We start from the raw sequence: 12,502 nt of genomic DNA, 5'->3' as shown, positions 1-12,502 counted from the left end.
CCTTCTAATACACCCCAGGTACCATTGGCCTTCCTGGCCACAAGGGCCCAGTGCTGGCTCATGGTCACGCTGCTGTCCACCAGGACCCCCAGGTCCCTTTCCTCCACGCTGCTCTCTAATAGGTCATTCCCCAACTTATACTGGAACCTGGGGTTGTTCCTGCCCAGATTCAAGACTCTACACTTGCCCTTGTTATATTGCATTACATTTTTCCCTGCCCAGCCCTCCAGCCTGTCCAGGTCTCTGATGGCAGCACAGCTTCCAGTGTCAGCCACTCCTCCCAGCTTGGTGTCATCAGCAAACTTGCTGACAGTCACTCTATTCCCCCGTCCAAATCATTGATGAATATATTGAATAATATAGGCCCCAGTACTGACCCCTGAGGCACTGCACTAGATACAGGCCTCCAACTGGACTCTGCCCCATTGACCACGACTCTCTGGCTTCTTCCCTTCAGCCAGTTCAAAGTCCACCTCACTACCCAGCCATTCAGACCACACTCCCTCAGTTCAGCTGTGAGGATGCTGTGGGAGACTGTGTCAAATGCCTTACTCAAGTCAAGGTGGATCACGTCCACCACTCTGCCATCATCCATCCATCTTGTTATTGCCACCAGGTCATAATCTCCTGACTGAACACAGGTTTCTAACTCCTCCTGCTTATTCCCCATGCTGCATGCATTGGTGTGCAGGCATTTCAGAGAGCGAGCTGAGCACCTCGATTTCACCCCAGGGGTATGGGCGGCCTCCCAGCCTTCATGAACTCCAGAGTGCTGCCCTACTGATGCAAGCCCAGCTGCCAACCCATCCCCCTTCGACTCCACCTGAGATATTAAAGTCTGCAGGGTATTAGAGATTCATTTGTTGACTTAAGCAGCATTTTTATGTCACCGTGAATCTTCACGAGCCAAATATAAAGATTCTGGGATAAAAATATTTGATTAAAAATTACTTGCGTTATTTTGTCTCTGTTACATGCCTGTACTGCCTAAGAATCTACTGATATTTATCATCACCAAATGTTCCACATTTCAATATTTAAAGCAACATTGCTAACAAAGTACCAGAACACAGAGTAATAAGCTCTAGATCCCTTGCATTACATAAAACAGCCACCCTGAAGAATGCTGTAGAAGCCTATGGAGGCCCTGCTACATCCAGAGGGTTGTTTCTGCATTTCATTACTTTTTACATAAGTGCAGTTCATGTCTAGAGAATTTTTACCAAGGTTTCTGGGCTTCCTTGTCTCAACCACTATGAAATTAGTCATTTAATGTTTGTCAAGCGCTTTGAAGATGAAAAACAACGGAAAACTGCAAGGAATTGTTTGAACGTCACAGCAAATTTCAATTTCTTTTTCTCAATACAATATGTTGTTATTAATTCATAAAACTGAATGGGTTCTGTTTTGTAGACGATTTTAAATCCTAAAAATGTCCACATTTGTCACCATCTTTTCATTAATTTTGATTTTTTTCCTTATGAACAACTGTACGAATTAATGATTTTTCAACATTCTTCTGGTGAAAAGAAATTATGAACAACTACTTTGCAAATACATTAAATTAGGAAAAGAACAGTTAGGCGACACAGTTTCTATTGTGAAAGACTATTAAGCACTTGAAATGGTCAGATAAGAAGAAACAAACAACCAAGCAAACACCACCAAATTAAGGCTAGCTCAGTTCTCTCCCAGGTGAAGATTCAGGAACTCGCTGTGAAATTTGTATGGCTTGACCACTTAAAATGGATAGTTCATTTCTAATGTAGCATATTACTAAAGCATCACAACGTTCTCCTAGGCTGGTTTTATAGACAAAGTACTTTCAGGACCAGGAAAAGAAAAACTTGAAGGCTGGAGCTTGTGCTTACTTGCAGTATACATAGAAGTATGTTTTGTTGCTTCCCATTTTGTCTAAGAAACCATGTGAAAACACACAGATTGGAGCCATCACAGCCTCCCAACATAAAACAAAAGCCTGGCAACAGAGCTAGAATGTGTCAAGAATGCCTATTTGTAGCTGGCCACTCTTGCTCGCCAAAGCAGCAGGTATACCTGTTCTTTGATCTCTTGCAGTTTTCGGCTTTGCTCTCTGATATCGTGAAGTAGCTGTAGTGCCTTATCATCTTCCTGAGACACCTCCATCCGTGCCTGCTCCAGGCTTCGCTTTAAGCTCTGCAGAAAGCAAAATGTTCAATACATAGTCTTTGGGTTTTGAGATGGCTGGATAGTAAAGATCTTTAGCTACACAAATGCCTCCTTGATTGCAGTGAGGCAGCCAAAAAAACATTTAAAAAAACACAACCAAAAAAACCCCACCAAGGCACCAGTGATGGAACTCTAAAGAAATTCATGGCCAGTGCCTTCTATCTGGATGGAAGCAGCCCATTTCACAAACTGTTTACTACATATAAATCTTAGTTCAAATCTCTACGTCCTCACATCAGCTTTAGAGACAAAAACCAAACAGAGATCACAAAAGGCATCCATTATTGACAGCATTTATCTATATTTTATCTAACACTATTAATTCACAACCTAGATACAATCCTTCAACTTCATGTTACTAACAAGCCTATTCATTTTTCTTGTTGCTGTTGAGTTAAATCCTTTAATCATCAATAAACTTCTGCAAAGAACAGAAGCATTGCTTCAGTATCTCACCACATACCTTACCTGCAGATTTTGACAGACCAGTGGTCCTGCTATCAACTGTGTATTATTCTTCAACAGAGAGATACAAACTGAGTTTTATTTATTTACCCAGTAGCATTTGGCATAGGAAAATCACTCAGCCCCAGATATGCTTCCCAACAAACAAACCCATCAGAAATGTTTTTCAATTCTCTGAAATCATCTGGATTTTTGTTCTTGGGACAAGAGAGGAAATAGAATATTATATGCAACTGAAAACACAGAGACCATTAACTGTAATGAAAATATCCTCACTGGAATCTTGCCAGGACAACTGGGCAGACATTCCAGCTCCCATGAAAAATGCCAAATGATCTTTGAAGACACAGTTTTAAGGCCTCATCTTCACATTCTATCTGAAAAATAGCAGCTGTCCTAACATCATCGCTGACATGGTGCTGGGGAACCGGATCAGCCTGAACCCAGAATATCACAGATGAAGGCAACACCATTGTTTTCTAATCCCCTTATTTGTCCTTGAAGATTTCTGTCTAGGTACTGACTAGGCTCCATCCTCTTCTGGCTAAGAAACCTGCAAGAAGTCAAACCCAAGCATGTTCTAGCACAGCCAAGACAAACATCACAAATAGTTTCAGCAAGACCAGGACAGTAACTATTCCTGTGTGTTCTAAGCACATAATCAAGAAACAAAGTTTGAACGAAACTATCAAGCAAGACTCTGCAAACAATTCAGGGCTTCATATTCAACAGAGACCCTCTCACATCTTATTTTCTCTCCATCAAGTACCCCACCGAAACCATGATGGAAGAGAAAGGCAAAGACCACCAGATTGGAGGCCTTCAGAGCTGAAAGGGCTGGTGTAAGGGCTCACACTGCATTCTGTGATATAGGTGGCCAGGTCCTGCTCCAGGAGGGATCGCTGGGTCTCAGAGGCTTTCAGTTCCACCTCCTTTTGGCTAAGTACAGCCTCCACCTCTGACACTCTCCGGTGCAACCGCGTCATTTCCTGCTCCATCTGCAATAAATATCAAGAGGTTATAAAGGGGGCTTCAAAAGCTTTGTTAACTGCTACTTTCAGAGCTCTGTTTGTAAGGAATATGTCTCCAAGAGACTTCTAGCTATATTTTTCCAAATGGTGTTTAAATTCCGATACCATTGTCTCTGCTCCAGGAATGCACAGTTCTTCTTAAGGACAAGTAGTAAGTCTAAGTCACCCCATTCATTCAAGCTGCTTGCTCATATTCAGTCATTCTTCGAACCCCAGTTAGCAAAGAAGACACAATCATTTTTCACCTGACTTGCAGAGATGGGTCACTTTAACCTTATCCCAAATCCATGCTGGACCAGAAGATGGTTTTCCCCCATCTCCTTGTCAGGAGCAAATGGTCAAATCCAGAACAGAGCAGGGAGACAAGTAATCGAACTCTCATAAAAGTCTCAGACAGTAAGTTTTAAAAGACTCCACCGGGTTCCTTTTATTGGAGCACGGCAACTGTTACAAGATGTTCACCATAACCAGTGATGTGACAACAGTTATGTAAGTAGAAGCTGACGAGTTAGGAAGAGAACCTCAGAACAGTGCTGCTGCAACTGTGCGTATGATGAAGAGGCACGGCCTGCAGGAAGAAGCAGTCGTCTGTGTCACGCTGAGAAAAGGACTGTTTAAAATCCAGAGCCGCTTCTTGTTAAGATAAAAGTATCTAGAGCAACAGCGTGGCCTAAATTCATCTCCCTTTGTACTGGAGAGGAAGCCACCTCAGTGAAGGAAAAGCACTTTGCCCACCACGAGTCTGGAAGATCAGCAGCATCTGACAGATCCCTGGACACAGAGTGGTTGCAGATTCCTGGAGCAATGGAGATGGCCAATTGCATAAATAAATACCTTGTGACACTTGTCCTGGGCGTCTTGGAGTTCTTTGCTCTTGAGAAGAAGTTTCTTTTCCATGGAGCTGACCTTGACTGGAGAATCCACACTTGAAAAAGCAGATCTAAAAGAGCAAAGCCAAACAGCATGTGAATGTAGGCAAAAAGTACTGAAATCTGCATTTATGCAACCTTGGTAAAGTCGTTGGGTACTTACACCAGGATCAAAGAAAGATGCAGCAGTCACAGTCTAACAGCCATCATTTCAGATCAAACAAGCCATAAAACCCAATGACAGTATATCATTATTAAATAATCCATGCGCACTTCTAGTTACAATGTTAATATTTTCAATCACTGACTTTCACGTCAGAGTGCAAAACAGTAAATCACAGCAACACTTTCGCATAACTTATATGAATTTGTAAGTGTAACAAAAACAAAGCCTCAAGTCAACATAACCATTTGGACAGAAAAAATGTGCGGAGAATTGCTGTTTATTTTGTGTTTTATTTTTAAACAGGTTTTTAAATTATCATCAAAGTACAAAAGCCCTAGAAACTTTAACATGTCATTATCTGCACCACAGGAAGAAGAATTTCATATTCTTAGTTACCTTCTGCAAATCAAAATTGAACTGAAACTTTCCTAACCCAGTTCATACGATCCCTACAAACCCAATCAATAGCAATGTGATTAGTCACACTGCAGAACTTCTGAGTTCCACTTATAAGTAATTTCTTTCGTGAGACACAACCTAACTGTACTGTTCAAAACAACCTGACTCCAGAAACCCGAGGAAAATATTTACATGTTCTTAAGCTTTCTAATTGCGACTCAACATTTAAGAATTTTACTATTTCTCTTACTTTCAATTCATTCTAGAAAAGGATAGGAAGTCACTCAATGTTTTGGAGCATATTTTTAGTGCTCTGCAGTCTTACAGATGTAATTTGCAAGCAGCAACTTAAGTACACATATCAAAACATGATTTGAAAAATCACATTCTCCCTCACCGAAAATGATTCAAACTAGACATTTAAGCAGTTAATGATGGAACCAGTGTTAACTGATAGATGCAAACGCAGAAGTACAATGGAAGCGCTAATAAAAGATCACACGCTCTGCCCACACGGTGCTTTGTGCTTCTCCTGGCCACAGCTTGGTGTGCAGCCAGTTATCCCCAGCGAGCAGCGCGCTTTGAGCAGCGCTCTGCACACAGCCACACACCCACACACAGCAGCACAGCAAAGTTTCCTTCCACCACCACCATTTTCTGAGAAAAACCTACTTCTTAATCCAAACAGATATGCAGGATAGTCACGAAAAAAAAAAAAAATGCATGGATTTTTATGAAAATGCTGCAGCAACATCTTTGTATCAACACGCATCTTCAGTACCACCACTTTAGGCAGTGGCTGGGAAACACAGGTTTGATATTAGCAAACAAACATCACAACATCCACCAAATCTGCCTTGAAAGGTCAAATATTAATAATTCTTCAGAAATCTGATGTGGAAAAACTTAAAAGAAAGAATCTTGCATGTCAACAATGCAGATATCATCAGGACTTCGCCAAACCCAAAGGCTAAAAGTGAATGCTTTTGTAAAGCATTCCTTTAGTCCCGCTCCAATCCGATCCATCAGATTATCATGTTTAAAATCAATTTATAAAGCGTGTCTATACTCCTACAGAGAAAAGGCAACCATCTGAGAAAGATGAATATTAAATCCCAGAACAGCTGGGTGTACAAACAAGGCTAAAAATGAATAGTTGAGAAAAGTAGTCTAAAAATACAAATTAAAGCTCAAATTAACTAAAAAAGACACTAAGGAATCTGCTTTAAAACGTTAATCAAAGATATGTAAATAGCTGCAAATGTGTACTGAGACAAGTCTGAAAACCTTTTTATTATAAAAATTTAGCTTTTCATGTCTGAACCGTATTGGCTAAAGCAATTTTTGTAAAAATTAGTTTTGGCATTAGCTATCACTTTATTTTTTTCAAATCTGAGACATCACCTGAGAAAACTATACCCAGTTCTCACAGACTTGGTTTTATTTGCTGCTTCTGTTTCACCTCCTTAAGCGGGCTAATTTTATTTGTTACCCTTGCTTATTTTATTTGCCATTAATAGAATCAGAACCTAAGATTCCAGGCACCATTTTGCATTTCAGAAACTCCTCCTGGCAAGCCAGCTTAAAGCATCCCATACGGACTGCACCACAGAAGTAAGAGGACAGATTGAGGCGAGAAGATGCAGAGCTCTGTGAAGACTCCTTGAGGCTGGGACAGGACAGGGCCCAGGGGACTTGCTTGAGCCAAGCTGGAATTTCATCAGGTGGCTGTAGAGGGAGCTGCTCCTTAGGGCTGGTGGCAGCTTGGTAAGGAAAGAGAAGGCTACAAAACTACAACTACAGTGATTCTTCCTCATCCCGATCCAAAGAGAGGAAGAAATTCCTTTAAAATGTATGTTCTGGTGACATGAGGATTTTCCTGTCATAGAAACAGTGCATCTTATCACCAAGTGAAAGTGGACACAGTTTTTAAGAGACATCCTTTCCCAGTAATTCCTTCCTGTGTACAAATTACATTAGAACAACTTCATGAGCATCCATCCAACCTTCAAAGTATCAGAATGGGAGCAGACAGAGGAAATCAAGAGAAATGGAATACTGACTAATCTAATAAGCCTTGTCATGGTGAGATGAGCTCTCAACACAGCATGACAAGGTGGAAAATATCCACGTTGCTGGGACACTTGCATTCTTCCTCAGTCAGCATCATCTCAGAAATAAAACACATCCAATCCAACATCAAAAGCCATGCTGCAAAGCTATCATTCAGGTTGGTACCATCTCAGAATATTTCATTTAATTAACTGCTACATCTGGATCAATTCTTCCAGCACAACAGGGCAGTTTCTTCTGCTGCTGCCTCCGAGGTGTGAAAAAAAAAAGATTAACAAAATGTAACCAGTGCACATCAACAACAAAATTGCAACAAAAGATTAAAAAACCCTATAGTCGTGTCTACAGTACCGAGCATTGATAGCACTAGCTGTGCCAATTGACTTTCACAAGAAGCACTGGCTGCAGGACTGAAAAACAAGTGAACTTGGAGCTGACTGTCTAGTGGTTTCCCAGCTACACCAGCAACAGCCCCAACCAGCAGAGTTGTCAGAAACGGTGCTGGTTGTGAAAAGCTCCTTCAGTCTTAACGTGGCGGAGATGAAGAAGAAAAAAGTATCAGTACAGGAAAAGCTGTAAGATAATTTTGGGTTATCGAACTTGTGTGTCACACCTCATACCTTCCTTTGTCCTTTTATGGCACAAGCTCCCAGCTCACCTGTGCTGCTTCCTTCTCACGACGATTGACACCATCTGTCCTAATCCTGGCCCCCACACAAAATGCCTATAATCTCATCCCCCGTCCCTCATGCTCTATTCTTTTTAGCATTATACTCATCTGTACCTTCCGCCCCCTCGTAAATGTTTGCTCAGGCTTAAAAAAACCCAACCAAAAACAAACAGTGATACCATCAATCTGTGAATAGAGCTAGCTGAAGCAAAGCATATTTTTGGTACGCTCATCCTGTGCTTCCTCTTTCATCTATCTTTGGGGAAAGAGTTTGCCAGAACCCGACAAACTGTTGGAAGAAATCAGTAGTCCTTCTATTTGGAAGAATGGCCCATTTTAACTCTCAGTATTTTATAATGACAATCATGAATCCATATCAAATTTTAAAACTTGGGAAAAAAAAAGACTCTTAAAAAATACCACTTCATGGGAACTTGCAGAAAAGATTTGGACCATTTACCAATGCCTCGCAGACCACAGTTCAAGAACTACTAGGATTACATTTATCATATTCTGATAGATAATTAAAAAAATAAAGCCCTATATCAGGAACTGAGATGAGTACTAGTCCCACTGTCAGCCTCCCCTGTCAATATGTCTCTAGGTTCTGGTTTAGCAAGTATTTTGTATTATCCTAATTTTTGTATCATAAGTAGTCAAGCCCATTTAGCTCCTTACTCCAGTCCCAGAAAAGACAGAGGCAGGCAAACATTTACATCACAAACTATTTTTTTAATTAAGTATTTACTTTTTTAGTACGTTTTTTGGTATATTTGGTTAGCCCTGGATTTATAATGTATTTATCTTATGCCTTAGGCCTTCTGCTAGTCATATGCAAAGGACAAGGACAATTTTCTCTCACCACTTGATGCTTATTTCTGGGATCTCGGGATTTTTCTCACTTGTTCTAGGCACTGGAGATCAGCCATAGGCAGGAAGCAAGGTAGGGCTGGCTTTTAATGGAATTAAACCCTCACTTGCCTGTTATCTTGTCACAGCCAAACAAGGAGTCAGATTTGCAGCCAGACAGGCATTTCTCCTCCAAATGGAGAATTCAGAGGCCATGACAGGAGAAGGAGTGAGCTGGTCCTTCTCTGCAGCTTGATCCCAGTTCTTGGAATTGCATAGGAGATTCATTTAACAAGCACTTTGCTAGTACAGGAACCTATGACATAAGCAATGCCCTTGATTTCTCCTGATTGCTTCCCATGTTATCATTGCCATGCCTTCTACTCTTTCATTAAATCTTATATTTGTCATAGGGTCACAAGTTTTTCCCAAAACTCATAGTATGGAAAAAGGTACAGAACATTTTATTTCAATGGACCCTTCTATGCTACACACTGACTATATAATTTCTGGCAACAGGTCTAAGTGACGTAGGTGAACCCTTCTAACCCTAAGTGGTTGGGGGAGAGAGGAGAATGGAAAACAGAACTTCTTTTATCCTCCTTCTGTCCAGTATTTTTTGAACTGCCTTTTCTCTGAAGTATTTAAAATTCCTAGCTCAGCTATGGCTTCTTCCTGACCAGTGAATAAGGGCAAGAGTATAACCCTGAACTTCATAGCTCGGCAGCCCTCAAATTAAAAGCAATTAAAGTTTGCAGGGCCCTATTACTGGCACTCTGCAGTCGCCTGGCCTAACTAGGAGCAGCACTAGAGGCGTTAGAGCTGCGTGCTGCAGACCCAGGCAAACAGCTCTGCATCACTTAGCAACCGCAAGGGTTACACGGGCAGGGGAATGATTTTAAGAAGAAAAATTCTGAACTGATAAACTTGATGACTTAGGACCTTCCAGAGAAGACATCCCAAGATTCACAACAGATAAGCCGATCTCCCCATTTACTCTTCTCTTCCCCATCTAGATTTTTATATTCAAGCTCATGTGGTCAGAAACAGTACTTTATTTTCTCAGGTAAAACATACACCACACAATATTTTATAAGTAATAAGTTATCTTTATGACTCAGTGTTGCAGTTATATTGAGAATAAGCTAGCCACTGCATTATTTAAATACAGATATTTTCAAGTCTCCCTAGACTCTTTGCCATATTTAAATCACCTTCTTAGAACAAAATGCAAGTATTTACTGCTAAAAACAAAGTGCATTTATCGATATCTCGTTCAAAAAAAGAAACCACTAAGTTCTATGAAAATTACATGGGGGGAAATTAAGTACATGATGTCTTTTTGTTCCAACTCGAGGAAAAAACAGGCCATATCAAGCTTACATTTTACTTCAGTCAAAATTTCTCCAGAGCACATCAATTTCTATATTCTTTTGCTATACCCCTTTTCATCTATTACCAAAATTCAGATATAACCTCAATATGCATTTTCGGTAGTAGCTCCACAAAGCAAGCATATCAATCAATCTGCTATATCTATATTACTTGTCATCCTTCAGCCTCCAGCAGAGTTACAACACTGTTCTGAGACTTTACCTCACACTCCTCTTCAGTTCTAGTCCTGGGCCCCGATTACATATACATTTTTACCATACACATATGGTCACTGTTGAGCCTTTCCTGATTGCTACATGAATGGTCACGTAGCCTTGACAGACGGTTTGCAGTTCCCCAGTCAGAAAAGATAATACCCTAACTTATTTCACTTCTAAAATAAGATAGATTTTAACCGCAGGTATCTGCAGATATTACATTCCATTTTTCTAATTCTGCTGACAATATAAGATCATTTCACCAAAGGAATACTTTTTGGGTTGTTATGTCCCCTCTCTTCCTTCCTGTCGTAAAAGCAACTCTGCTGAGGAGGGACAGTCAAATATTCCTTTTTATCACTGGCATAACCATCCTATAACCTTGATTGACGGTGTGGGCAAGATCAAAGATGTCAACAGTGTTACCAGATTTGGTCACACACTTACCGCAGAGCAACTATCACAACCAACATGACAAGAAAATGAAAACTTCATTAAGACAGATTGACAACGAAGTCCCCTAAGGGAACTAACGAGCAGCAATGAACGATGGTTGACACGAAAACACAGCGTCTCAGTGCATCGAGTCACTAAGCCAGCTAAAACCATTGCATTCCGGGGAGGCCTCACGTTACTGAGGTAAGGACTTCTCAACTTAACGTACTGCACTGAGACTTTTCCAATAGCTCTGTCATCAGGAGCTAACCATCCACCACACCGAATGGTTTATACCACACTGTTTTATATTCTTTTTTCTCTAACTCCATTCTCTTGGAAAGCATATTTTCTTTCAACTGAAAACCATTTTTTCTAGATCTTTACCTCCCTCCACCAGCACATACCCTGCATACTTCATCTGAATCTCCAATCTCCTAACGCATAGTACAGCAGCCTTCATATTGAACTTGACCCAACACCACAGTCAGCTGCCGTGAAGCTCCTTCTCTTGTTCACTGACCCATCGCTGCACATTCCCAGATTCGTGGTGCTCTGTTTCTGTGGATCACCGATTCAGCCCTACACATCTCCAGCACTTGATGCCCACTCTCTGACCCAATAAAATAACACCCCCTCTTTTCCATCTCTGGACTCCTCAGTATTCTCCTTCTTTCAGGGATCTGCAATACCAGAAATGCAATCACCTACTGCTCCCTGGTTAACAGCAGCAATTAATTCAAAGTATTTGAACAACAATTTTTAAAATAACTGGTTTAGAATCAATCTTTCCATTCCCTTCCCTCCCCCTCATCCCAGAAATAACCACAGAACGGTAGGACATGCACAAGCTACAGCAGCAACAGATAAAGCCAGAATCTGGCAGCTTCCCTAAAGCAGAGGCCAGTTAAAACAGCTTTTCCACACATACACACCGTTCTCACTGTAACAAACCTTTGCATTTTTCCAATAGTCCTATCCACCTAAGCAATAATTCCTACTTACTCTGATCTGAGGATCCCCAATGCCTTGATGAATGAAAACCCCACAAACGGCAAATCTTCACCCGAGAAGCCTGCTGGGTTCAACTGGCACGTAGAGGATAAAACCCGCGAATTCTTCTCTGGTTCATCAAAATTTGAGGTGTCATCATCAGACTTGAGAGTAGGAACGAAGGGGGGAGGAGCTGGTGATAAAAGCAAGAAGAAAAGACAAAATTCAGCTACAGTTCACTCTGCAACAGTCCCACTCATTCAGTGCTTGCAATGGCACTGCAGCTCCTGCTTTTAATCTTGCTAACACAAGCAGACTGAGCTGCTGCTCTCAAATCGTATTACAGCAACAAGAGATTAACCCTTAAGCTACCAACATGGCTACCACTCTGCGGGCAGAACGTCTCCCACACTGAGTCAACTGACTTTTAGGGTTGGGGATTTGGGATTGTTGGTTTTTGGGGCTTTTTTTCAGGGTGGGTTTTTTGGTTTTTTTTATAACACATACATTGAATCAAATCAAAGCATCAGGCTGAGAAAATCATTGCTGTAATATAAAGTCATTCAATTCTGATTCATCTAGAAAATGGGAATGTAGCCTGATCCCTTGCTAGGGGATATATCTGCCCTTTAATTCTACCAAGAATCTTGCCAGCATGGGCTTCTAATCAACAACAAACTGGTATTTCTCCTATAAGATTCTAATAAACTACAGCTACTAGACACTAACTGGTCTTTAGGGAGGGAAGAAAT

General features: G+C 41.0%; 1 protein-coding gene across 12 annotated transcripts in view; it reads right to left on the bottom strand.

Annotated features, from left to right (window-relative positions):
• CIT (citron rho-interacting serine/threonine kinase) overlaps nt 1-12,502 on the bottom strand; it is a 72,699-nt gene that overhangs the window by 43,545 nt on the left and 16,652 nt on the right. For all 12 annotated transcript variants that reach the window (XM_071816225.1, XM_065851791.2, XM_071816228.1 and 9 more), the window contains exons 10-13: nt 11,763-11,943; nt 4,539-4,644; nt 3,528-3,671; nt 2,056-2,175 (exon numbers count right to left, since the gene is read on the bottom strand). In XM_071816225.1, coding sequence (XP_071672326.1) covers nt 2,056-2,175; nt 3,528-3,671; nt 4,539-4,644; nt 11,763-11,943 — 551 coding nt within the window. The remainder of the gene's footprint in view (nt 1-2,055; nt 2,176-3,527; nt 3,672-4,538; nt 4,645-11,762; nt 11,944-12,502) is intronic.

The sequence above is a fragment of the Patagioenas fasciata genome, chromosome 17, assembly GCF_037038585.1.
Source record: "Patagioenas fasciata isolate bPatFas1 chromosome 17, bPatFas1.hap1, whole genome shotgun sequence".
Classification (NCBI taxonomy): Eukaryota; Metazoa; Chordata; class Aves; order Columbiformes; family Columbidae; genus Patagioenas; species Patagioenas fasciata.
The sequence above is the reverse complement of the archived record's forward strand: the minus strand, read 5'-3'. Positions and strand labels throughout refer to the sequence as shown.